Below are 26,867 nucleotides of genomic sequence, written 5' to 3' on the forward strand. Positions count from 1 at the left end.
AATATTAAATAATTTAAAAAAATAGTAAAGATTGTCCTTAATATATACACACACAACTTTATTTTCCAGTATAAAAAATAAGCTTTTAACGACCATTCTAAGGTCTAAACCGTAAACCATTAGACTTTTAAAATCAAACCTTGAAATACAACTGTATATATTTCAAGCCAACTGACCAACTTTCTTCGATTTGGACGGTTCGATCAGTTTTGACGGTCTATAAATCCCCCTACTTAAACGTATTGCTTGTGAGATAAACGAAAGTTTGACGATTACGCGAGTACATAAATCTATAATACATTATTAAGTAAACCAGACATACACAATAGTAATTTTGCGAGGCGTAGTCGCGTAGAACTTGTGAAGCCACATGGATGAGTATTTGGTATCAAATACCGATCCTGATCCCGTCCCGTACCAATCGAGATTGGGATGGGATCGGGATACAAGACAATGTAGCTTATTTAAGAAGGCTAACTGCCTATTCTTAACTTTAGAGTTCTTTAATTGGAAGTCACCGTTGACTTGGCAACTTTGAACACTTTCTTCAAACACCAACACAAAATGGATAAAATTTCACACAGGTTCCTACAAGTCAACGGGCTAAAGCTTCACGTAGCCGAGATCGGCTCCGAGCCGGCTCCAGCCATGATTTTCCTTCACGGGTTCCCGGAGATATGGTACACATGGCGCCACCAGATGATAGCAGTCGCCAACGCCGGTTTCAGAGCCATTGCCCCGGATTACAGAGGATATGGACTATCCGACCCGCCTGCAGAACCCGATAAAGCTTCCTATGATGACTTTGTCATTGATATTGTTTCTATCCTTGATCGTCTTGCTATTTCTAAGGTATTGTGTTTCTTGATTTCTGTTGTGATCTTAATCAGTTGTAAGTTAGATGAACAGTGTTATAAGAAAACCAGAAATTAATTGATAATTTGTGAGTATCACAGATTTTCATATGTTAGTTGTTGACATAAAATGGACAGTGGTGTTAGTTTGTTTAATTTTAACCGAACAAATGAACAACGGATTATCTGCCCAGGCTTAGGAACCATTAGGTTTTTAGTTCGATTCCTACAAGGGGTTTTTTCCAGATTTATTTCCTTCTGAATTGGTCTATAAGCATTATTGACTAGTGGAGATGGATATGATCGGGTGGTTCCGCTAGTTTCCTCCTGAATTGGTGTATAGGCATTATTGCCTAGTGGAGAAGGATATGATCGGGTAGTCCGTTAGTGATCCAAATTTGTCGTTCAAAAAAAATGTACGGATAATGTATATATGTGTGACCATTGGTGGGCAAAAGTAAAAGTGCACTAATTTTAACGATATTTTACTAATTTCGTGAAAATAACGTTAAAAGGCGGGGACGATTAATCATCCATCATCATGTGGTGGTGTTGATAGCTGAAAGACAAAAGGGTACATGCACTAATCGGTCTTTGTCCCGATTGATGAGTGTTATGTGCCTTATGTCCAAGGCTTGATGCAAAACTACTATCCAGCTGGGGGTCTCACTGGAAGCAGTCTCTCTATTCCTACGGGGTTGTTGAAACAATGGTTAACACAAGGATAACCAAGAGGGTCGTTTCACTTATGGGGTTCAACCTCTTCTCTCGCTCGTATCAAAAGGCTTGAAATCTGCAAAACAGTAAACACCGTTAGTCTCGTTAAGAGGGAGAAGGGGGTTTTCCCTCTTAACCAGGCTCCGGCGTGAGAATAAGTACTGCTCTGAGATGGATAAAACAGTGCGTGTATATAGTGAGTAAAGAGAGCCAAGAATCCTCAACCTGAATGATGAATGGTCCTATTTATAACCGGATGGTGAAGAAGGAGGAAGCAGCTGTGCCAGCTGTGGGTGTGTACCAGCTGTCCGACCAAGGGGAATATCCTCTTGGTCTGCTCTGTCGCGAAGGGTGTAGTGGTACACGTGGCGTCCTTCTATTTGCTTACGCTGGATACCTCGTACTGGTTGTGTCAGACTTGCTCCCTGGATTGTCGCAGGCCTATGTGGCCTCCTCTCAATGGTGACACGTGTTGTCCTTTATGTTGGGCAAAGCATCTTTTATGCCAGCTATGAACCGCCTAGATGTCTTCTGGAAGCTTCTAGAAGGTTCTGGTGACATGGATGCCTTGTGTGCACAAAAAGTGGTGTGGTCCCTGCCATGTAGGCAGGGAATTGGGACCATACCTCTTCAAGTCCCCCCAGTCCAGTGTGCCTTCTAGTTGAGTTGATCGTCTAGGAGGGATTCTGGACTTATGAGAGTTGTGGTTTCTATGCATCGCGTTGAAGTTGGTGAATATAAGGTGAGCCAAGTGGGCGCGTGCCGTCTGGTTATTGGCTCTCTGAAAAAGTGAGCCAAATGGACGCATGCCGCATGGGTTTGGCCTTTTTGAAGAAGGTGAGCCAAATGGACGCATGCCGCATGGGTTTTGGCCCTTTGAAAAAAGTGAGCCAAATGGACGCATGCCGCATGGGTTTTGGCCCTTTGAAAAAAGTGAGCCAAATGGACGCATGCCGCATGGGTTATGGCCCTTTGAAAAAAGTGAGCCAAATGGACGCATGCCGCATGGGTTTTGGTCCTTTGAAAAAAGTGAGCCAAATGGACGCATGCCGCATGGGTTATGGCCCTTTGAAAAAAGTGAGCCAAATGGACGCATGCCGCATGGGTTTTGGTCCTTTGAAAAAAGTGAGCCAAATGGACGCATGCCGCATGGGTTTTGACTCGCTTGAAAAAGTGAGTCAAATGGACGCATGCCGCATGGGTTTTGGCCCTTTGAAAAAAGTGAGCCAAATGGACGCATGCCGCATGGTTTTTGGCCCTTTGAAAAAAGTGAGCCAAATGGACGCATGCCGCATGGTTTTTGGCCCTTTGAAAAAAGTGAGCCAAATGGACGCATGCCGCATGGGTTTTGGCTCTCTTGTGCTTTCTTCTGTTGGAAGTTTGGTGGTTATGGGAAAGCGTTTGGTGTGACCGTCTGACGTCCCTGTCTTTTCGGAGGCGAACAGTTGCTTTTGCAGTGACTTTCTGTCACATCAGCAGACCCTGTCGCCCATGCTTCCCGAAAAACGAGCCGACGTCTTCTCTCTCTTGTGACGTGTCAGTCATCTATTGGGCGCTTTTCCTGCTTCCTGACGCCCCACTATCTTTCGCATTAAATGCGATGAGTATAAATAGGGGAAACGGTTGCTCCTTTCTCCCTCATCTTCGAGTTTCTAAGTGTGGTTTTCTCCTTTTCTTCTTCTTTTGCTCTTCTTACCCTTCATATTTTCCTGGTTTCTAAGTGTCTTACTCTTGATTTTTCTTATGGCGGAGAAAAATCCTACTCAAAAGAAAAGGAAACAACGGAGTAGGGGTCCTCCTGGCCCAGATCAAGCCGTCATCAGTTGGAAAGAGGAAGAATTTCATAACCTTGTTAGAGGACATAACTTTCGACCTGAGTGGGGGGCTCGATATCCTCCGTCTGGATCTACTGCACTGGATGCCCCCCCAGTTTTATCACTTTATACGCTGCTTTTTTCCGGGAAGGCAATTTTAGGTTGCCCATTACTAAGTTTGTTGCCGACGTTCTGAGAGGTTATGGTCTTCATATTTCTCAAATAAATGCTATTGGGCTCCCCCGGATTACTCACTTCGAGTTTGTTTGCCGGTCTTATCGAGTTGAACCGACGTTTCAAATGTTCAACACTTTTTATAGCGTGACATATTCTAGTGGTTTTTATTCCTTTCAAGCTAGGACGGGGGTTGTCCCGGTGTGTTCTGTCCCAATAAAGGGTATTCATGACTGGAAGCAGAAGTTTTTCTACATTCGTCGCGGCGTGATTCCGTCGGAGATGACGTACAGGCAGGTGGCTCAAGGGATCCCGAGGGTGGATCCATTGGAGGATTTTGCTGCCCAAGAATGGTACGGGAGGATAACCGCCAAGGCAACTGCCATTTCTCAGCTGGATGAAATGGCCTTGGTTGGTGCTGGGATGAGCATGCTATGGGTGCCTAAGCATCCTTTGGGTCAGCCTGTGTACAGTCATCGGGGCAAATGTATGATTCCTTCTTATGTTGTTGGTTGTTTATTTCCTTTTAGGCTTGTCATGTATCTTTAGCTTTGTTGTCTTTCTGCAGTTGGTTACAGCTTGTTGAATGCTTTGGATCCCAAGGCAGCGGGTGCTATGGTTGAAGCCATCCAGGCTGATGGTAACCCAACATGGCTAGATCAAATACGAGATCGCTTCTTACACCCTACCGAGCAAAGTTTGAGCCGATATGCTGCTGAAGTTCTTGGTGAGGATGTTTGGGATGACTTTGTTAACTCTGATCAAGAGGATGTCATCGTTGTTTCCAGTGGGAGTTCTGGTCGGGGTGGCGAAGATCGAACGTCTCGTTCCGCGCGTGCAGGTACCGTGCCTGGTGGCGATGCTGAACCGGTACATGAGGTTGTTGGAGACGATGATGATGCGGAAGCGTCTATTGATCCGTCTGCTCAGTTGGAGACGAGGAAGAAAGCTCGGACTGATAGGTCTGGAAGGAGAGGAGAGGGAGCTGAGGGTGGAGCTGCCGGATCTTCTCGTAAGCGACCCTCCATTCTTTCTTATCTAGATTATGTAGTAGTGTCTGATACGTTGTCTGGCTTAGGCCCTGGGGAGGTGCGTCAAGAGTCGGATCCTGATGATAGGGCTACTTCAACCGAGCATATGAAGAAGAAATCTTTGGATGATCATAAACGTCGTCTTGATGAGCAAGCTGCTGCCCTTCTCGCGGCCAAGAGGGCTAAGCTTCAGAAAGAGGCCCCTCCGGCACCTTCAGAGTCTGAGGTTGACTTGGGTGTATTCAGTGGTGGTCGAGGAAACTTGTTGGAGGAGATATATGCTGCTTCTGCTCCTCGCCCTGGTGAGTTATTATTGACAGTATTTTTGTCTTGTTTCTTTTTTTTTTTTTTGCGTTTGTTGATTGTTGCTTTGTTGCAGTGCTTAAAACGGGTAAGAAACCTCGACCAGTGGATATCTCTCAAATTACTCCACCTACTTCTCCTCCGTCGAGGACTGCTGGTTTGACTCCTCCACGAGACGATGTTGAGGTGAATGTGGAGGGTGGTGAAACTGGAGGTGGAGGTGGTGCTGAAGGTGGTGGTGATGTTGGGGGTAATGAGACTGCGGGTAATGTTGCGGCGGGTGACAAGGGTAAGGGAATTGAACTGGATGTGGAGTCTAGTGAGACTACTCCGCCGCAGACCATTTATACCAAGCGTCCACCTGGTGATGGAGCCGCGTCTGGCACTGTGCGATCTTCGCACTTTGAACGTGTGCCTGAGGATTCGTGGGATAACCCGACATGTGATGATATGCCTCATGCTCCCCGTTGGAATCTTGTGCAGGGTTCTCGCATGGATGATTTGGACAACTGTCATCAGTTTTTCTCTTTGTCTCTACCGCCCGCTGAGAGGATGTTTCAGAAAACCCGTAACCGCTTTGCTCTTATGGATGATCATGTTAGGGCTGGGGTCAACTTTTTTGCCACTTCTCAAGAAATCCTTCGTGAATGGCGGTCTATGGGGGAAGAGATTCTTGAGTTTGAAGAGTCTAAGAAGGCTTTCTCTGAGGAAAGAGAAAAGTTTAACGCGGAGAAGAAAGGGCTGCAATGGAGGGTTGCGGAAGCGGAGCGAAAGCTCGAAGAACAGAAAAAGTTGAGTGAGCAGAAACAAAAAGATTGGGAATCTGCCTGCGCGCGCACGAACTTAGAGATGCAATCTCAGCGCGATGCTATTGTTCGTTTATCCGGTGAGAAGACGGCCTTGGCTGATGAGGCTAATCAGGTGCGGCTTGCTGCAGAGAAAAAGGAGAAAGAGTATATTGCTCGGATTGACAAGCTAGAACTTCTTGCACAAGAAAAAGCGTCTGAATGTGAGACTGCTCAGCGTCTTCTTGATGAGAAGACGGCGGAGTGTCGTGCCTCTGAACTCCTTGCTGAGGAAACCGCAGCTGATACTAGGTGGTTGTTATCTCGTGGTGTTCCCCTGGTAACTTTTCTTCTCTTTTGTTTTTCCTTTTTGTTTTTTGCATGTTCTTCCTTGTCATTTTATTTACTCCCTGTGTTTCGTGTAGCTTGCTGATCGTATCGTACATTCGTCGGAACTTGCCAACTATATGTTTGAGTTGGGTGTGGCAGGTTATAACAGCGGACGCAAGTTTGGGTATGCTGAGGGTAGATTAGCTGCTGCCAATAACGATAAGGATTACAAGTTTGAGTTGTATAAGGCTGATTGTGATGGTGCGTATGCTGAGAAGCGTCGAGCATTTGCGATGCTTGACTTTGCTGTTGTGAAGGCTGCTGGCAAATTGGCCCTCAAAGCTGATGGAGTTGCTTTGTTGAAGAAAGCATTGGGAGATGACGGCGCTGGTGGTGCAGGTGGTGCTGGTCCCAGCCGTCCTTAAGTGGAAGTTTCCGGCCTGTGTGCCGCGTATAGCCTTGTATGGGCTTGTAATGGTGTTTTAAGACAATTTCATATTTCGTACCTGCGGTGCTATGTATTTTGACAATTATACTGTTATTTTTATCTTAGTTATGTGATATTTTTGGTATCGTCACAATATGTGCATGTTTTAATTACTTTGATTAGGTGTCACGAATGAATGATGGCGCTGACAGGTGATGTTGTGTTACTACAACGTTTTTATTCTGTCGTTTAAGTATGCGCGCTTGCATGTGACATACGAAGTGATCGAGTTGCAGGTTGTTGTGTGAGCTCAGCTGGGATTACAGCCTTGGGAGCATTACAATGTTTAGTTGCCTTGCTATCGATATTTTCGTGTTTATGTGGGCACGAAGTTATGTTTTTTGGCGTTTTGTAGGCTTTGGTTGTGTTTTCGACCCGGCTGTGCACTTGGCTGTGACGAGCCTTGGAGGTCTACAACGTTTCCTATGGTCGAGCCATTGATGTTTTCGTGTACGCCCGAAGTGATAAATGCAGTTGTGACAAAAAATTTGCATGAAGTAAATATAGCCAAACACTTCTTGTATTAGGTAAATGTGTCGGCGATTCGCCCTATACGATTACATGTTTATATGTAGCATTTTCGTAACTGTTGGGCATTCCAGGTTCGTGGAACCTCTTTGTCGTTCATGGTGCGTAGCTTGTATGCTCCCTTGCCGAGGACCTCATCGATGATGTACGGGCCTTCCCATTTGGGAGCCAGTTTTCCCGGTTTTTCTGCGTTGGACGCTTCATTGTCCCTTAAGACATAATCGCCTGGGTTGAAGGTGCAGATCCGGACTCGGGAGTTGTAATATTTTTCAAGCTTTGTCTTGTATTTGGCTTCGTTGATTGCTGCCATCTCTCTCCGTTCTTCTAGGAGGTCCAGGTCGATCCTCCTTTCTTCTTCGTTATTGATCAGATTCATGGAGAGCATTCTCGGAGATGGAAGCCCGATTTCTGCTGGAATCACAGCCTCGGACCCATAGACCAAGCTGAACGGTGTTTCTCCATTGCTTGTCTTGGGCATTGTTCTATGGGCCCATAATATGCTTGGTAGCTCGTCGACCCATCCTCGTCTTTTTTCACCGAGTCTTGCTTTGATGCCATCAACGATGCTCTTATTGACTGCTTCAACTTGACCATTCCCTTGCGGATGTGCGACCGACGAGAAGGTGTGTTCAATGTTTAGTTCCTTGAACCATCGTTCGAGATCATCTGCTGCAAAATTTGTACCATTGTCGGTGATGATTCGGAGTGGCAGGCCGAAACGGCATATGATTTGTTCCCAGATAAATCGTTTAACGACTGCCGATGTGGTTGACGCAAGTGCTTTTGCTTCCACCCACTTGGTGAAATAATCGACCGCGACGATGATGAACTTGACTGCCCCCGGAGCTTCTGGGAAAGGGCCCACCATGTCTATGCCCCATTGCTGAAAGGGCCATGCGGTTGTTACTGGCACCAACTCGTTTTTTGGACGCATGGTTTTTGGTGCATGCCGTTGGCAGCCGCTGCATTTTCTTAATTCCTTCACGGCATCGAGGTGCATTCCGGGCCAGTAGTAACCGGCGTTCATTACTTTAGCCACTACCATGTGCGGCCCGGCGTGGATGCCGCAGATGCCTTCATGTACTTCCCGTATCAGATAATTTGCGTCGTCGGCGTCAACACATCTTAGCAGCGGGCCGAGATATGACTTTCGGTACAATATCCCGTCCGCCATTTGATAATGCTCTGATTTATACTGGATTTTCCGCGCCTCCGCTTTATTTTCTGGAAGTATCCCGGACTGTAAGTACATGATGATGGGTGTCATCCAGGACGTGGTTCCTGTTTGGATGACGCTGACTTCTCGGAGTGGGACAGACGGGTTGCTTAAAACTTCTATGCGTACGTCTTTGGCTAGGTGCTGAAAACTTGTCGACGCAAGCTTGCTTAAGGCGTCTGCCGGCTTGTTTTCACTGCGGTTTATGTGGTGCACCTTGTAAGAATAGAAAGTTTGCAGCAACGTCTTTGCTTGGTTGAGATAGAGTGCCATTATGTCTCCTTTGGCTTCGTATTGACCGTTGATTTGGCCTGCCACTAGCATGGAGTCCACATGTGCCTCGATATGTCGGACTCCCATTTTGATTGCCAAGCGCAAGCCGGCCAGAAAGGCTTCATACTCTGCTTCGTTATTTGTGCTCTTGAAGTCTAGACGTATGGCGTAAGTGAACTCGCGTTTGTCAGGGCTCACTAGCCGTAGCCCCGCGCCTGCCCCATCTTCGTTGGACGCACCGTCAGTATACAGCAGCCATGGCTCTTCGGTTTGTTTTTTCTCCGCTTTCTCCATCGCCTTGCACTCTCTGTCTTTGTCATCCGGGACTTCCGTCATGAAGTCTGCCAAAACTTGGCCTTTTATCGACGGTCGTGGTCTGAAGACTACATTGTGTCCCCTAGCTCTATCGCCCATTTGGCCAACCTTCCTGATATTTCCGGCCTTGCTAGGATATTCCCAATATTGTAATTTGTTAACACGTGGATCACGTGATTGGCGAAATATCGGCGCAGCCTTCTTGACGCGTGAATCAGTGCAAGGACAAGCTTTTCCATGATTGCGTATCTTGTTTCTGGGTCGGTTAAGGTTCTGGACACATAATACACAGGTGTTTGGACACCTTGTCGATCAACCAGCAATACGGCACCGACGGCCCTGTCGGAAGCTGAGAGGTACAAGACCAAAGGCTCTCCTTTGTTTGGTGCGGTTAGAGTTGGCAGCTTGATGAGACAGTCTTTCATCTCGCGGAACGCATTTTCTGCTTCCGGAGTCCATTGGAATTGGGTTTTCTTCATGCAGTTTCGTAAGGTCTTGATGAATGGGAAGGATTTTGCCGCGTGGTTAGCTAGGAATCGATTGAGGGCTGCCAATCGTCCTGCGAGCTTTTGCATATCTTTGATGCTTGCTGGTGAAGGCATCCTCTCTATGGCCTGGACCTTTTCTGGGTTCACCTTAAAACCGTCTTTGGTGACTATGAAGCCCAGAAACTTTCCTTCCTCCATTCCGAATGAGCACTTTGCTGGATTCAGTTTGATGCTCACGCTGCGCAGCGTGTTGAAGGTTTTCTGAATATTTGCCAGCATCGCGCTCTCCTCCCTGCTCATGATTACCAGATCATCCATGTATACCTCGATGTATTTACCGATGGCGTCACTAAATGTTTCGTTCATCAACCGTTGATACGTAGCACCTGCATTCTTTAAGCCGAACGGCATCTTGGTGTAGCAGTATAGCCCCGTTGGCGTGCGGAATGCGGTTTTATCCTCGTCTTGAACAGCCATCTGGACCTGGTGGTATCCTTTGTAGCAATCCAGAAAACATTTCCACCGAAACGTTGCCAAAGAATCTATTTTCTCGTCTATGTCTGGCAACGCATAGCAGTCACGGGGACATGCTTTGTTCAGATCCTTGTAGTCGACGCACATTCTCCAACTACCATTCGGTTTCTTTACCATAACTGGGCTTGCTACCCACGTTTGGTACCGGACTTCCCTGATGATTCCTGCGTTTAGTAGTTCTAACACTTGTTCTTTCATTGCATCATGTTTGATGTCCCCCAGATGTCGTTTGGCATGCACTACTGGCTTTGCATCCTCTGAGACGTTTAGCCGATGTTCCGCTATATGCCGTGGAACACCAACCATATCGGCCGGTGTCCAGGCGAACACGTCCATGTTGTCATGCAGTAGTTTCTTTAGCGCCGCACGCGTTAGGTCAGACATTGCGGGTCCTAAAGTGACCGTTTGTTCTGGGTATGCGCTATTCAATACCCATTTTTCTGCCTCTCTGTGCGGTGCGGGCTTGCTTGCTTTTGCCGGCCTGATTTCGTCTGTTGCTAGCACTTCCTTGCTTGCGTATATCAACGCAATGCCTGTTTCGGTTGGAAAGCCTATGGCAGAATGTGGTGCGGAACAGATCATACTGAAATCTCCTTGGGATTCTCGTCCTAAGAGGATGTCATGTCTTGAATGTGCCGGTAGAACCATGAATGTGACTTCTTCAGTTCTTGAATTTCTCCCATCAGAAAGTAATACTGGGAAAGATATTTGTCCTAGGGGAAAGACGGCCTCGTTGCAGAATCCAGTTAATGGGTAGTCAACTGGTTCTAGGCGCGCCTTATCCTCTTGGTCGAATTGATTGAAGCACTGTTCATATATGATGTCTGCGGTGCTTCCGGGATCAATAAAGATGTAATCTGTTTGGTAGTGGCCGATCACCCCTGGAATGACTATTGGCCGCTTTTCTCTTGGACCCCCCTGACAACTGGGAACACTACTTGCTTCTCGCGCCATGAATCATCCTGCGCGCGTTTGTTGTAGTTTTTTCTAGGTCGCCGTGGTCCTCCTTGCACCATATGAGTTTCTAGCCTTCTGAGCTTCTTGTTGTCTGGGCCTTCATCTCTTCGTTGTATCTGGCGGTAATCGCGCTTTCCTCCTTTGACTAAGTGACCGAGCTTTCCGTCTCTTAGAGCTCTTTCGATTTCTTGCTTTAAGCTAAAGCAATCATCGGTCAAGTGGCCCGTATCTTTGTGGAATTCACAGAAGAGATTTGGGTCCTGACCCCTTTTGTTGCGCATCTGCAAGGGTGGTTTGAACTGATGGTTCTCTGTAGCTAAGACTTCAGAAGGTGTTTTGGTTAATGGAGTCCATTGCTTTTCTCTATTTTCGCGCTTTACCTCTTTTCGATGGGCTATTTGATTGATCGTATGGCGTGCGTCGTCCCGTGGGGGGCTTCTTTCTCTGTGTGCGGATGCCTTCCAGGGTTGATTTCTGCCCCTTCTGTTGTTTCGGTCATTGTGATTGTGTGCACGCTGACGGTGGTCATCACCGGTCAGTTGCCTGTCTGTTTGTGCGATGGTTTTGGCCGCTTCAATGAAAGTTTCCCAATCTTTGGGGCCTCCGTCTCGTCCTTTGATTCGCTTTATTAAATCATCGCACTTTACCGCGCGCATGAAGTGCGCACGCATCATCTTTTCCGGTATGTCTCCGATTTCCAAACATTCTTTGTTGTACCTCGTAATAAAATCCTCTACGCTTTCGTAGTCTTTTCTGTATATGTTCAAACAATCACCTGGGTCTCTAGCGTGTCTTCGCTGTTGAGAAAAGTGTGCTAAGAATTTCTCTCGGAAGTCGACCCATGATTTGATTTTTCCGGCTGGTAAGTTGTCGAACCAGATGCGTGCCGCACCAACGAAAGTTTGAGCGAACAAGTGACACCATGTTGGTAGGTTCCAACCACCTGTTGCTCTTGCGCCTTTGAAAACCTGGAGGTGATCGTCTGGGTCCGTCAGCCCGTTGTATTTACCTACGTTGTGCGGAAGCTTTGTTTTATCAATGGCCGCGCATGCAATTTCTCGGATAAATTTTGAATTTTCAGCCATGTCCTCAGGACGATAGCTTAGGGTGTAATCATGCTCTGCCTTTGGGTCATACCCCGCACGTTTGATTGGTTTGTATGCTTCATGCTCCGGATGGAGCCTGCTGAATACTGTGGATTCCCCGTTGTATGTTGGGTCATCTTCATCTTCATCCCATTCTGTGTTCATGTTACGTGCGCCCAAACGGGTCTGGATTGGTTTTCGGTGCAGGGTGGAGTTTTGCACGAAATTACTCTCTATTTCGGCATAAGTGTCGCGCGTGTCTTGCACACTGGGTCTTCTTATATTCTGCACTGGCCCTCTTTCTGGACGTAAGTTCCATGCGTTGGTCTGCTGAGCCGTGTGTGTGCTCAGAGACCTTGGCTGCGGAGTTGCAAATGTTGTTTGGTTGGCCTGTGCTTGGAGCAGGGCTTGCTGTGCGCTAAGTTGCGTGTAAACTAAGTTTATGGACGCCATTTGTTCGGCATACCAGGAGGCTAGAGTTTTTCCTTCTGGTAGCCCTAAGAGTGCAGAGTAATTGAGCTGTGTTGGTTCCGATGGAGCAGAAGGGCCTGCTCCATGACTTAAACTTGGCATCGGGGGAGGCACGTGGTGCAAGGTCCCCGTCGGAGTTTGGAACGCAGCTCCGTTTGTGTTTTGTGTAACGGTTCTTGTTGGTGTTTGGAAGGCGGGTCCAGTCGTTGTGTGACTAACAGCCCTGGATGCACTTCCAAAGATGGATGGAAACTCATTGTTCAGCTGGCTTTCTTGGATTGTCTCGTTCCTTTGACCTCGTTGGACGTGTGCCGTGTCCGAAACGAGTTCAAAAGAAGAGATTTCTCCGTCAGCTGGGTGTGAATGATTCTGGTCTGCTATTTTCACGAGTGTTTTCTAAAAGAGGAAAAGAGGTGAGAGTGGTCTTGCAAAAAAGCGGATGGCGCCAATGTTGAAACAATGGTTAACACAAGGATAACCAAGAGGGTCGTTTCACTTATGGGGTTCAACCTCTTCTCTCGCTCGTATCAAAAGGCTTGAAATCTGCAAAACAGTAAACACCGTTAGTCTCGTTAAGAGGGAGAAGGGGTAGAGGTAGTGCTGTCTACATTTTACCTTCCTCAGACACTACCTTATATTTTTTATTGATGAGATTTACTGAGTATGATGATGATGATATTGTGTTGTGAAAATTGATGTGAAATAGATGTGTTTATCTTTGTTTAGGTTCATTTATTAATAATTTAAACGAACATATATGAGTGTAAACTAACGAAAATAAATAAATGAAGAAAACGTATATACTCTTGATTTTTTTTTTTTTTGTGGGTTAGTCAACTACTTGGCTACACAAGGCTTGGTTTTAAAATTAATTTGGTTGATGGATTTATGCATGTGGTACCGCTAATAGATAAATTTAAATGAACGTCGAATGGACATAATAAACGAACATAAGAGAAAGCAAATAAACAAACGAATATGTGTGCATGTTCGTTCGTTTATTTAAATTTACAATTTGTCCGTGTATTAAAGAAGCAAACATAATCAAACTTTCTGTCAAACAATACACCTAACGTCTGATTCCTTTACAGACCTAGTTTACAACAGTTTCTTATGTTTATTTCTCAAAAATTTACTGATTAGTTTGTTTGAACATTCCTAGGTTTTTGTCATTGCTAAAGATTTTGGAGTATGGGTTGCATACTCATTTGTCATTCTCCACCAAGAGAAAGTTGCCGGCATTGTAACCCTTGGTACGGCATTTATGCCACCAGCTGCCTACAAGCATCATTTTGCCCTCCCAGAGGGCTTTTATGTTGCAAGATGGCAGGTACACAAATTAAATTGTTTATATGTATATAACCATTCAGTAAAACTTTAAATTAATCTCTTCAATAAGACCATAGCTAGTTAAATATTATAATTTGTTACCATATATGTTATCCATGATTTTTTTTTTTTTTTTATAATTGTGAGAACATGTCACCAGAGAACTCACAGATCCCCGCAATGCTTTGTTAACCAATGAGACCAGGTAAAACGAACTTTTCGTGATGGGTTAAAGATACAACACATTACTAGTGGAAGCTAGAGTCGAGACTTCGACCTGTAGAGGGAATAAGACTACTAGTGCGACACCCCCTTGAAGGGTTTCTAAGCAAGTTTTGAATCGGCGATATTTATGAACTATTTATTGGAATTTTGATCAGGAACCCGGAAGAGCTGAAAATGATTTTGGGCGTTTCGATGTTAAAACCGTGGTAAGAAACATTTACATCCTTTTTTCTAGAAGTGAAATGCCGATAGCCGATGAAAACCAAGAGATAATGGATTTGGTCGAACCGTCGACTCCTCTACCTTCTTGGTTTACTGAGGAGGATCTTGCAACCTATGCTGCTTTATATGAGAAATCTGGATTTCAAACTGCACTCCAAGTTCCATACAGGTAATTTGTTTAATTAAATCTTCAAAATTTCCAATTTAGGTTGACTTTGAGGTCAAACATTTTATATAGTCTCACATTTAAATTTTTAATCTATGTAGATCATCTAGATTAAACCTTGGATCTATAGAACAAGTTCCTATAGTGAAGGCCCCAACAATGGTGATTATTGGCGAAGAAGATTACGCGTTAAAAGTTCCAGGAGTAGACGAGTACATAAGGAGCGGGGAGGTGAAGAAGTATGTACCGAACCTAGAAACAATATATGTGCCGAATGGATCTCATTTTGTTCATGAACAATTTCCGGACCACGTGAATCAACTCATCCTCACTTTCCTTGATCACAACAAGTATGCATATTAATCATTAGATTATCTACATAGTTATGTAAAAGGATCCTTTGTTAAGTGTTAGTATAATGAAGAAAATAAATTCGTATCGCGTATAAAACTAATCCCAATCACATGAAGAGGAATGTGAATGCATCATATGAGTTACTCTCTCTGTTAATTATACCGAAACGTATTGTTCTTAGCCTAGTAAAAAGTTGGGTGCAAATAATATCACGGTATATGAAATTCTTCTTTTTTTATATACGTTAAGTTTAGTTAACGTTCAAATACCTTATTTGATAACTAGTGTGGTGTATACCTTTATATTGTGATGTTAGGGTGTTAGGAGTGGACGCGTCAAAGGGTGCGGCAAAGCGGTTTGCCGCGCGGCAAACACCGCCGTCAACCCTTTGCCGTTGCCGACAAACACATGAATCGTGGAGTGCATGCCGACGCGGGGAAGGAACCATTTTTGACCGTTGGGGCTTTTTCAACGGTAATATTACCGTTCAAAATAAAAAAAAAATTATTTTTTCTTTTAAACAATTAAATTATAAATATCAAACCAAACCATAACCAAATACCTTCAAATTTATACCCAACTAAACCAAAAAATACCACCAATTCTTCCCAAACATTTACAAAACAAAATGGCGGATAAACTCCCGTTATGGTTCCCACCCATGAGTAGCGACGATTCATCCGATAGTAGCATTCTTTTTTTTTTTTCAAAATCTCATCGAATAAGCCGAACTTCAAGACACGGGCACGTCTAACCGAAGGAGATATATTGAACGTCAACGTGAGGAGGGGCATGAGACACTCATGGCAGATTATTTTGTCGAAGACCCGAAGTACAACAAAGATATCTTTCGACATAGGTTCCGTATGTCGAAACGTTTGTTTCTAAAAATTGCGGCCGACATGGTAGAGAACGACCCGTGGTTTGAAGAGGCCCCCGATGCGCGAGGTAGGAAGGGGTTTACGCCGTTGCAAAAGGTGATATCGGCTATTAAACAACTCGCAACTGGTAACACTCCAGACGAGAACGACGAGTACTTGCATATGGCCGATAGAACTTCCCGCGAGTGCCTAGAATTTTTTTGCGACATGGTTTGCAAAATATACGGTCCCGAGTTCTTACATAGACCAACAAGCCACGACATGGCACTTTTATACCAAGCTCATGAGGAAAAACATCACCTTCCAGGTATGTTCGGTAGCCTTGATTGCACCCATTTCGTTTGGCGATATTGTCCGACAGAGTATCGAGGCCAATTTATGAGAGGAGATCACCGATACCCGACTGTTATGCTCGAAGCGGTTGCTTCTCAAGACTTATGGTTTTGGCATGCTTTTGCCGGTCCACCAGGTTCTCAAAATGATATCAATGTGCTACAACAATCTCCTTTATTTTTAACGGAACGAAATGGAACCGCGCCAAAATGTCCATTTTATGTTAACAACCATTTATACAAACGTGGTTATTTGCTCGTGGATGGAATCTACCCTTCGTGGTCCGTGTTTGTGAAGTCGATCCTGTACCCTCACGAAGTAGATCAAAAGAAATTCAAGAGGCAACATGAGGCGGCAAGAAAAGACGTCGAACAGACTTTTGGTGTTTTGAAGGCGAAATGGGGTGTATTGAGTCGACCGATGCGAGCAAGATCCGTTAAAAAAATTAGGAGTGCCGTGTACACGTGTATTATTTTACACAACATGATTTTGAAAGATGAAGGAAAGGCGATAGTACCGGTGCACATTCGGGATCCTCCGGTCGAGCCCGCTCTAGACGATACGGTGTTGGGCGAGTTGATGGATGAAGACACGCATTGGAGACTAAAACGCGATCTCATAGATCATCTCGCAAGTCAAGATTTACCCCACCTTTTGGTCGATTCCGACGAAGACTAGTTTAATTTATTTCAAGTTAATGTAATTTTATTGTTTTTTAATTTAGTGTAATTTTGATGTTTTTAATTTAATTTATGAAAGTTTATTGTTTTTTAATTTAATGTATTTATTCTACATTTATTAATATTAAATAAAATAGTGCACAAAAATAATAATAAAAAAAGTTTACCACTTCAGGAAATGTTTTAACCATTGCCAAGACTTTTCAGCAAAGCTTAAACACTTTTGACTGATTGATATGGCGCGCTCTGATTGGTCGTTTTTTTGGTTTGCCACTCTAAAGTATTTAACCACTCCTAACACCCTTACTACTAATTTATTTTGCAAATCACATTTCTTTCTATAGTTTACATTACATCAAGACAAAGGATAACGAATATGCATAGACTTCAATATGTATAATTTCCACTAACTAGTGAATTAGGCATGATAATCTTGTTGTTATAAAAACAATGTCAACAGTTATTGTTGTAGTTCTTTTAATTAGCTTATACATGGAACCCCTATTCGCTTAAAACCAGTGTTGTAGGAATCGCTAGTCGGTCGGTGGGGTACCGACTAACGATTAATCGGGATTAATCGGAATTTATCGGATTGGGATTTTATATGTAATTTTTAGTTATATATACACACACATTTTTATATGTAGTTTATTAAAGCAGACATATTTATCGGTCAGGATTTTTACATCAGGCTTAAAACTAATTAAGTGATTCTTTTGTACCTTCTATTTCATTTGAAATTCTTTTAGTGAGGTTTTATATTTGTATTACATGCTTAATTTGAATGAACATGGAATCATATATCTTATTTGCTAACACATAAGGATTACCAAAAAAATATAAGTAAATATCTTAAAATTTAGAGACTATTTTTAATCTTTGCCTGAAATTATGGATGAGATGGGTACCTGTACCGGTACCAAAAATGTCTATATTAAATTTGAGGAGAACCGCATACCAAATACCATACCAAATGTATCGGTTTGATACATATACCGTACCGGACTTTTGGTATTTTATCGCTTCGGTACAACTTTAATGTTTTTCTTTTTTTAGCTAAAAGAATGAAAATTTACCTAAAATCGTATGTTATTTAATCGTAATCATGAAACCATAATACTAAAACATACAAAATGACCCAAAAGATCCTATCAAATTCTACTCGCCCCGTGTTCCTGTTCTGCATGTAATTTATCGATATAAAATCCATAAAATGTTATTTGATTCGAATAAACTTATGATAATCTAACATAGCAATTAAACTTCTAATGACTTTTTTCTTTCGTTTACTGTGCATTGGCTCGAAAATGAATTAATGAAAACTTGCAATTTTTGGTTTCTTTAAACAATAAAACATTGTAATGTATGATTCAGTAATACTAGATAATCAATAATTCGGCTTGGTGCGGTTTAGACCTCTCAGGGATGTCATTGATCACACTCTTTTAGGATACTAGATCTAAGAAGGCGGTATCAAAAGCATGGAAACTTATATTATCGTTTTTTTTTTACTTTTTCTCGGCTATTATGGAAAACTAGAAATGATTTGGTGTTCAACAAAAGAAAAAAAAAAACAGAAAGGATTGTGGAAGAGGTGAAGTTGATGTCATTTAAATGGATTAAAACTCGGAAAAAGAAAGACAATCATTAATTAAAGGGGAAATGGACTGTATCATCCTAAACTATGCAAAATTGGCTAATACCACGCCCAACTTTCAAGTTGGCTCCCACCACCCTCTACTCGACATTTAGGTGACAGTGTCACCCCTTCGTTAAATAACTCAGTTAGGTTTTTAATCCAACGTGGCAGAAGAGTTGTGACCTGGCATGCCAACGTGTACTCACCCCTTACAACCCATTTATACTTGATTCTCTACAATCCTTTTCATCTTTTTCCTCCAAATTCTCTTCAATCGCCGACTGATGTAGCTGGCGGGACGTGGCAATCGGCAACCAAACCCTCACCATCGAACACTCCATTTGCTAAAATCATACCAATGCCGCCTGCTTTCTTAACAACTTCCCCCTTTTGAGCTCTAAAATTGATGCCTCTATCACATAAACCCTTGACAGATTTAGGATCTAGAGAACCTTCCAGACACAAGGAAGCAGAGTAACCGCCTCCGCCTTCATTCCCCGCGTAAATTAGCGGCTAGAGACGGTGTTTCACCAATGTGGGTCCACCGTAGACGTTCACACCAGGAATCAATTTACCATTTCCTAGCTTTACATCAGCAGGAAAGTCAAGATCAATTGCTCCGGCTCCTACAGTAGTGACCCAGGGTGCTATGTTAGTGACAGTGAGTCCGCCAGGGCCACCGTTACCGGCAGAAGCTGAGATGAAAACACAGTGGTCGGAAGCACCATAAGCACCGATGGCAATTGCGTCAAGGAAGTAAGGCACAACAATGCCGCCAACACTTAAGGATATGACATCTACACCATCTGACACGGCGGAGTCAAAGGCAGATTAGGTCATCACAACGGACGACTTCCATTGGCGAGGGCTCGCTCCTGCTGTGCATAGACTGCAGTCGACATAATTTTGCCACATGACTTGGGCATGCCATCTTTTCTGGTGATCGGGCAGATTAGGTCATCACAACGGACGACTTTTCAGAAATGGGTGCGCATAAGGTCCTCACTGACCTCGCTAATTTCCAAGCACTCTTTGTTGAACATTGTAATGAAGTCTTCAATTCGTTCGTTGTCTCGGCGCCAAATGTTAATGACATCTGCGGAGTCTTTGGTATGTCGCCAATTTTGACTGAAATGTTGCAAGAATTTGGTAGATAGATCTTGTGATACCCCGCGAAAACGCTCAACAACACTAACTACTTCAGCTAAAATACGAAAAAGTACCGATACCGCTTTTTTCCAAACCAAAATCGAGAAATTCTTATAAGGGTACCTGTTGATGCAACAAATAATAGACCAAGGGTAGTAGCTGGGCTGCTTAGGCAAAAGGGTTGAAGGGTTCAACTTTGCCTAACGCAGGTCGTGGGGTCCCCCCATGTTTGCAAGACGTGGAGAGAGGTTCACTAGTTTATTCTTGTTGTTTGTTAAAGATCCTCCTCTGAAGTGTGTCCAGATTCGGATGAATTAGCAAAAGGAATGTGTGTGTTGATTGTGAAAGAAAGTAACTTGCATGAAGCAAGTACTCGAAGTGAATGACAAGAGATCTTAGGAATCAGGGCTGGCCAGGAATGTCTTCTTAGTAAATGAAGTGTTTAATTTATAGGAGAAGGCATCTCTCAAAGAGGAATGCATTTGACTAGTGACCATGCTTGCAGTGAGGGACTTACCCTTTCGGGGGTTGAAGCCTTTTGCCTCGCGGATAAAAGAGTGTGCTCTGCGGACCTGCGTTACTTTTGCGGCTGGTGAGTTGGTGAAGCAACCCAGAGATGTGACTTCTTACTGTTTCCGAGTTGCTTTATTTCGACTTCCCAGGTTTTGAACCTTTGAACCATTTAGCCTTTTGGGCATCTATGTATTTAAGTCATTTATATTTGGCTTTGGGCTACCCCCGTCATCAGCCCCCCAAGTCAGAGGTTTTTGGGGAACGAGCTCAAAGACTTCTGACTTTTATACATTTATTTTATTGCCTGAAGGCTTCAAGGGTTCGAAGCTTGAAGGGTTGGAAACGGTTGAGGTTTTCAAATTTGAAAAATCTGACAACTGATTTGATTAATGTGTGTCAGTTTATAGGTTGGCGGTTTTTTGCAGGGGGTGGTTTTAATAACTATCATAATTTTTATTTTGATTGCTATCTTTTTTATTTGAAGATTCACAATAACTTTTCCACTTTCCCTTTAGGTTTTCCTCTGCCTTTTCTTTCCATCTTCAGGTTAGTTCCGATTTTTTCCCTATTTTCTTGTTTTCTTCTTATTTTCTTTAAAATGGGTGCTCGTAAGGATTTGTCAGAATCCTTTTCTCGATTAACCTAGGAAGAAGTAGAGTTGTTTTGTATGGAATATGGTATTGGGACTAAGTTTAAACCGACTGCTCCTGCATGTGATGTTCTGATTGACAAATGTCCGGTTGGTTTTGTTGCTTTTTATTGCCGTCATTTTGAGTTTTCAAACCTCCGTTATCCATTTTCTCTGTTTGTTTTGGATTTGTTGGAGTATTACTGAGTCTCGTTTGGTCAGATTCATCCAAAGGGTATGGCTAGGGTTTTACATTTCGAGGTTTTGTGTCGTGCCCTTGGTTATGATCCTTTGCTTTTGCTTTTTCGTCGATTTTTTCGATTGACCAAAAACGGTGATTGGTTCACCTTTGAAACGTCCAAGGTTGATGCTTGTCTTATTTCTTCCATGGTTACCACCCTTGGTACCTGGAAGGACCGTTTTTTCTAGGTCTCTGACTCTATTGTTCCTTTCAAGATGGTGTGGAGGCACCCGGATGCTGTTCTCAATGAACCGGAACCCTCTGAATCCGATTTGAATGGCGCTTTTCTGAAAGCCATCCGGGAGTGCCCTTCAAGGGTTCGTCCCTTTCCTGAACATTTGCTAGTCTTGTTAGGGGTTAGTAAAGTGTGGGAAAAGGCCAATCGGGATCCGGTTCTGATGAGGAATGACACGAGTATGCATTTTCTTCTTCATTCTCTTTGTGTTTTTCTTAATTTATGTCTTATGTGCTTTCTGTTTTGTTTTTGTTTGCAGTTATGTCTGCCCTGGATTTCATTAAGAGTGACGATACTTCTGATGTTGCATTTGAGGATGTTTCCGTTATCCCTGATGAGAATGTTTTAGTTAAAGGTGCTGAGCAAAGGTTTGAGGGTACTGGATATGTTAGTGTCTCCAATGTGAAGGGTTTTTCTAAGCCTATTGTCCCCAAGGCTTCAACCCGTCGATCTACCCGTCGTTTGAAGGGTGCTCCTCAATCCACCTCTACTGAGCCAGTGGAGTTGAGTGATGATATTGAAGTTTCTGGAGATCAAGGTGTTGAAGTAGGTGCTGAAAAGGAGAAGAAACTTGTTGTTCATAGCAAGAAAGCTTCAGCCAAGAAGGTTATGGCTACTCCCATTCAAGATTCTTCTAGCAAGGACGTTGAAGGGTTTGATCCAGATGAGGTGTATGTTCCTGGTTGGTCGGTGAAAATTGATGACAGTTTCAAGGATGCTGCTGTTTGTGAAGATGTTCTGAGTCACATTGCTTCTCCTTCAGTTCATAATACCATTGCTGAGATGGATGATGACATGATGTTATCTCGCATGATTTTGAGTACCTGCAACCTTGCTGCCATGCTTCCTCAGGGTATTGCCCGTTTTCGTAAGAGGATGCAAGAATATGAAGAATTTTCTAGGAAGAAAGATAAGATGAAATCCTCAATGGCTGCGATGAAGAAGGAGATAGTTGGGTTTACTGAGAAAGAAGAAGCATGGGACAAGAAGGTTAGTGAACTGACTAGGAGGCACGACATTGAAATGGGTGATTTGAAGAAGAGCTTTGAGGCTGATCGGTTGAAACTTAAAGCTGATAGGGAAGCTTTGTCTGTTCAACAAATGGCTTTTGATGCAGAGAAGGAAGGGTTGAAGGTTGCGGTTGCTCAGACCACCGATGATAACCAATGGTTGAATGAGCAAGGCTTTCAACAGGTTGTCACCTACCTTCTCCACTCCAAGGAGTTCAATTCCGCACTTGGTGAAGTTTACACTAAATTACTTAACTTGGGGAAGCATCAAGGGCTCATTGCTGGTTATAAGCTTCATGAATCTGGCCATCCTTTGGAGAAGTCTCCTTTGTTTCGTCCTGAGGCTTCCGATGTTTTCAAGGGGTCCGTTGAACAGATGGAGAGGCTGACCTACCCTTATATCCATCAAGTTTCTGCTTGTTTTGGTAAGCCTCTTATTGTATTGCAGGACTTGAAACCGGAGGGCCTTAATGAAAAAGTCTGTGCTGAAGTCTTGGGTTCTCTTTCAAGGAAGAGATCCTACTCGGGAGATAGTGATGACACCCTTTCAGGTGGACTGGATGCTTTGAAGGATGCAAGCTTGGAGGCTTCAGCAGTAGGTGGTGATGGTTGTGCAAAAGCCAAGAAGTCGAAGAAAGCAAAGAAGGACAAGGGTGAAGGTTCTGAGGTTTCCAAGCCTTCTGCTGATGTTTAACGGATATTCGTAGCTTTCTTAGCACTCAAAAACAATTTGTGGTTTGTAATGTTAACTTTAGACAATATTAGGTTTTGCAAGAACCCCTAAGGTTCTTGGTGTGTGGTTGTGCTTTTAGGCCTGTATGGCCGTTTGAACAATATTTAAGCTTGCAAGTCACTAGGACTTGCTGTAACTCGTGTTTGAATGGTTGAAAGTCTTTCAGGGCTTTCTTTGTTATGATATTATATTTAACTATTTTCTTTGCTTTGTTTTTATACTTGTGCCTATTTTGTTAAGGCAACTTTGTTGGCTTCAAGCTTTTCAGCTTTTTGGCTATCCGTAGGTTGGTTGAAGCCTTTCAGATTTTGAGTTATCACCTACGTGGCTTGAAGCCTTGAAGGCTTCTTAGTTTTGTAACTTGACTTGGTTTGTATTTTAAGTTTTTATAACTCTTTGCTCAAGTTGTTGTACTACTCTTCGAGTTATATCTTTTTCTTGTAACTTTGTCTTTGTCGAGTTTGTGTTATCTTTATGTTTTTTATACCTTAAAGGGTTCAGTGCTACAGTCACTTAGCCTTGGTATTTTTAACAAGATGACATAGCACCTATCCTATTCATCCTTTTCCTGTTTTCGTTTGATTTCGTAAGCCTGTTTGTTGGTTGTTTTTCTAAGGCTTAAGGAACATTTGGTGTAGGCTGTTCAAACCTGCCTATGAGACCATTTTTTTTTATGATAAGTCTCATGGAGTTGTGTTAATTTAGGAACTCAACCCTTATATAGGTCCATTCAACCCTTGAACCTATTGAGCGATGTGGCCTGGGAGCTCATCCCCTTACATGGCCCTTGCCATGGAGTTTTTTGCTAGGTTCTCAACCTGTTCTTAGGATAGAAAGACAAATTTGATAAAACAACTTCATTCATTCAAGAGATATTTTTACAAAAGGTGTTTCATAGTTCAACTCTTGAAATGCAACTTGTGAAATACAAACCAAACTTTCTTGCTTAAACATGGAACCTCTTCAAGGTTTTTCCGTTCCAATGCCTTGGAAGCCGTTTACCCTCTGAGTCTGCTAGCTTGTAAGATCCACCCTTATGTGCTTCAAGGATGGTATACGGGCCTTCCCATTTTGGGCCAAGCTTTCCTTGATTCTCTTTTTTGCTAGCTTCATTGTGTCTAAGGACCAGGTCTCCTGGCTTGAAACGTTCATTCTTGACTCTCTTGTTATAGTAAGCTTCCATTCATTGCTTGTATTTGGCTTCTTGAATTGTGGTTTGGTCTCGTGCTTCCTCTAGGAGTTGCAAGTTCAACATAGTCTCTTTTTGGTTTGTTTCGGGATCTATGTTGACGATTCGTTGTGTTATAACTCCTATTTCAGTAGGAATTACAGCCTCGGACCCAAATACTAGGCTATAAGGTGTTCTTTTATGGCTTGTTTTTTCGGTTGACCGGATTGCCCATAAAACACTTGGCAATTCTTCAAGCCAGTTGCTTTCATACCTTCCCAATCTTGTTTTAATACCTTCCACTATGCTTCGATTCATCCTTTCAACCTGCCCGTTTAATTGCGGGTAAGCCACTGAGTTGAAGACTTGATTGATCCTATATTCCTTGCACCAAACACTGAAAGGCTTCTCAGCAAACTGCTTTCCATTGTCAGTGACAAGTACTCCCGGCAATCCATAACGGTAAATAATGTTCTCCTAAACAAAGTCAATGACTAGCTTGCCCGTGATCTTTGCAAGTGGTTTAACCTCGGGCCACTTGGTGAAATAATCTATAGCCACCAGCAAGAATTTTACTCCACCTTTGCATGGGGGAAACGGGCCGACAATGTCCATCCCCCATTTATAGAATGGCCATACTGAGGTTATTGGGACCAGATCGTGCTTGGGACTTTTTGGGATTGGTGCATGAATTTGGCAGGCATCACATTTCCTTAATTGCTCAGCGGTATCCCGGTGCATTGAGGGCCAAAAATACCCAAGGTTCATAAGTTTTGCAACCACTGACCTAGCTCCAAAATGAGCTCCGCATATACCTTCGTGAATTTCTTTGATCAAATACCGACTTTGCTCGGGACCCACACATCTTAGCAAGGGAGCAAGATAACCTTTTTTGTAAAGGGTTTCACCTTGTAGTACATACTGCCTTGCCTTGATCTTAACCCTTTCAGCTTCTGTTTGATCTCTAGGCAATTCACCGTTTTTGAGGAACTTCTTTATTGGAGTCATCCAATTTGGATCTTCATCGGTGATTACATCTTGAACTTCTAACTCATCAATTGATGGAGCCTTTAACACTTTTACCAACACCTTCTTTGTAAGGTTAGCAAAAGTGAGAGATGCGAGTTTGCTTAAGGCATCTGCCTTCTTGTTTTGGGACCTGGGAATTTGCTTGATACTACATGTTTGGAAGGTATTCATCAATTCTTTGGATTTTTCTTTGTACCTTTTCACGTTGGGCTCCTTTGCAATGTAGCTATCATTCACCTGGCTTGATACCAGCAACGAATCTGTAAACACTTCAAGCTTCTGGACATTCATTTCTTTAGCCAGTCTTAAACCAGCTATCAGTGCTTCGTATTCAGCTTCGTTGTTGGTTGTCTGAAAATCAATTCGAAGAGCGTGTGTGAATTCTAACCCTTCTGGGTTGATCAGAATAAGCCCAGCCCCTGACCCTTCAACGCTTGAAGCCCTGATGTGTGTAAAATGCAACATATAAATTACATCAAATAAGGCATAAAACTAACCCTTTTTAAGTACTAATGTTGGAAAAAGAGTGTTTTTGTCTTCCTTTTGTATTTTCAGGATAAAATGAGCTCAAATTCACAAAAGAAGCAAAAAGACAGCTAATTCTAACATAAATACAAGAAAAGGAATAAAAGTAGACTGCCCGAACCCTCAACGGCATCCTCCCAAGCGAAGAAGAGAAAACAGAAGCCTGAACACGCCCCGTGCTCAGCCAGCACGGGGCCGTGCCCAAGAAGCAGCAGAAAAGACAAACCTGTAGAAGCTTCTATTGCCCACCACGGGGCCGTGTCCAGTGAGCACGGGGGCGTGGCGAAAGTATAGCAGGCGCATTAATTGTAATTGCGAATTACAATTAATGAAGAGAGAGAGTGTCAGACGGGCACGGGGGCGTGTCCAGCGGACACGGGGCCGTGCCCAGCCTTCTGTTCAGCCTATAAATAGGAGTGCTTGGTTTCATTCCAACTCATCCCTTGGCACACCACCTCTCTCACACTTCATCCACCACCCACCACCACCATAACACCATCATCCACCACCATCATCCATTGTCCATCGTAGAGTGTGTGAGTCGTCTCGGGATCCAAGATTGATCGTAAGAGTTCTTGACAATCAAGGTCATGTTTGCCTAAGTCTCTTACATCACTTGGTGAAGACAAGTGTTTAGTATAATACTTTTTATTTTTAATCTTTTGCACTTTTTATTTGGTTTTGTATTAATGACTTTAATAACAAGTTGCTTATGTTGAAGGTGATCTTTCCTTATCGTTTGTCCGTGGTGTCTTGGCATTATTTTACTGTCTATATAAAATAAAAGATTTTCACCATTCATATCTCCACGGTCTATATGGAGGTATGTTGGCTACCTGGTCGGGGGTTAAGGGAACGGTTTGGTAAGGGTCTTGCCCTTGTTCAGCGTTTAGAGGTCCTGCAAGGGACCTGGGTCAAATTTAGTAGGATCTCCTTCAATGCCCATAGTATTGGATGGCGGGGATCCAAACTCTTTGACCCCCTCATAAGTTAACTACTATTAATACTATAACCCGGCTATTTAGGACTGTATCCCTGCTGACTCAGACTACTTAGCCGAGGGTAACGTCACCGCCAAAAGCGGGGCCTACCATAATTTGCATTAATAACTTAATTCATTATCTTCCAATAATCCAACCCTTTAGGGTTGTATCCTTGCTGACTCAAACTACTGGGTTGAGGGTAACGTCGCCTTCAAAAGAGGGGCCTACTACAATAACTAAGATAATCTCTTAAACAAGTGCAAAAGTGCGAAAATAATCAAAGGTTATACTAATACACGAGTCGGATCCTAGTGATTCATCTTGTCTATCTGTTTTTATTTTATTTTTATTTTTCAGCATTTAGTTAGTTTTTATTTTTCTAGTTTAAAAACCTTTTTTCTAACTTTTTGATTTGATTAGACGTTGAGGATAAACCGGTACTAAAAGCTCTTGTGTCCTTGG

At 43.2% G+C, this 26,867-nt stretch overlaps 2 protein-coding genes and 1 pseudogene across 3 annotated transcripts; 2 read left to right on the forward strand and 1 right to left on the reverse strand.

Moving 5' to 3' along the window:
* Positions 1 to 478: 478 nt before the first annotated feature.
* Positions 479 to 14,898, forward strand: LOC110864473 (AB hydrolase superfamily protein YfhM). Of its 2 annotated transcripts, XM_022113545.2 has the most exons (4): positions 490 to 852; positions 13,525 to 13,692; positions 14,072 to 14,307; positions 14,406 to 14,898. In XM_022113545.2, exons 1-4 carry the CDS (start codon positions 565 to 567, stop codon positions 14,665 to 14,667), a joined length of 954 nt encoding a protein of 317 aa, XP_021969237.1. In that variant the 5' UTR covers positions 490 to 564; the 3' UTR covers positions 14,668 to 14,898. The 2 variants fall into 2 exon arrangements, with proteins under 2 accessions (XP_035834131.1, XP_021969237.1); XM_035978238.1 differs by lacking the exons at positions 13,525 to 13,692; positions 14,072 to 14,307; positions 14,406 to 14,898 and adding exons at positions 5,377 to 6,018; positions 6,104 to 6,584 and having other exon boundaries at positions 479 to 852.
* Positions 14,899 to 15,560: 662 nt separating this feature from the next.
* On the forward strand, positions 15,561 to 16,550 carry LOC110876253 (protein ANTAGONIST OF LIKE HETEROCHROMATIN PROTEIN 1-like). The gene has a single exon (XM_022124456.1). The coding sequence runs from the start codon at positions 15,561 to 15,563 to the stop codon at positions 16,548 to 16,550; it is 990 nt and encodes a 329-aa protein (XP_021980148.1).
* A 1,911-nt stretch (positions 16,551 to 18,461) lies between these two features.
* On the reverse strand, positions 18,462 to 19,016 carry LOC110876183 (annotated as a pseudogene).
* Between the last annotated feature and the right edge of the window lie 7,851 nt (positions 19,017 to 26,867).

Source organism: Helianthus annuus, chromosome 1, assembly GCF_002127325.2.
Source record: "Helianthus annuus cultivar XRQ/B chromosome 1, HanXRQr2.0-SUNRISE, whole genome shotgun sequence".
Classification (NCBI taxonomy): domain Eukaryota; kingdom Viridiplantae; phylum Streptophyta; class Magnoliopsida; order Asterales; family Asteraceae; genus Helianthus; species Helianthus annuus.

Coding starts and splice junctions, on each gene's coding strand:
- LOC110864473 (XM_035978238.1), top strand. CDS start 565: ATGGATAAAATTTCACACAGGTTCCTACAAGTCAACGGGCTAAAGCTT. Junction 853..5,376: donor ATCGTCTTGCTATTTCTAAG/GTATTGTGTTTC, acceptor AATCTTGTGCAG/GGTTCTCGCATGGATGATTT. Junction 6,019..6,103: donor TATCTCGTGGTGTTCCCCTG/GTAACTTTTCTT, acceptor TGTTTCGTGTAG/CTTGCTGATCGTATCGTACA.
- LOC110876253 (XM_022124456.1), top strand. CDS start 15,561: ATGGTAGAGAACGACCCGTGGTTTGAAGAGGCCCCCGATGCGCGAGGT.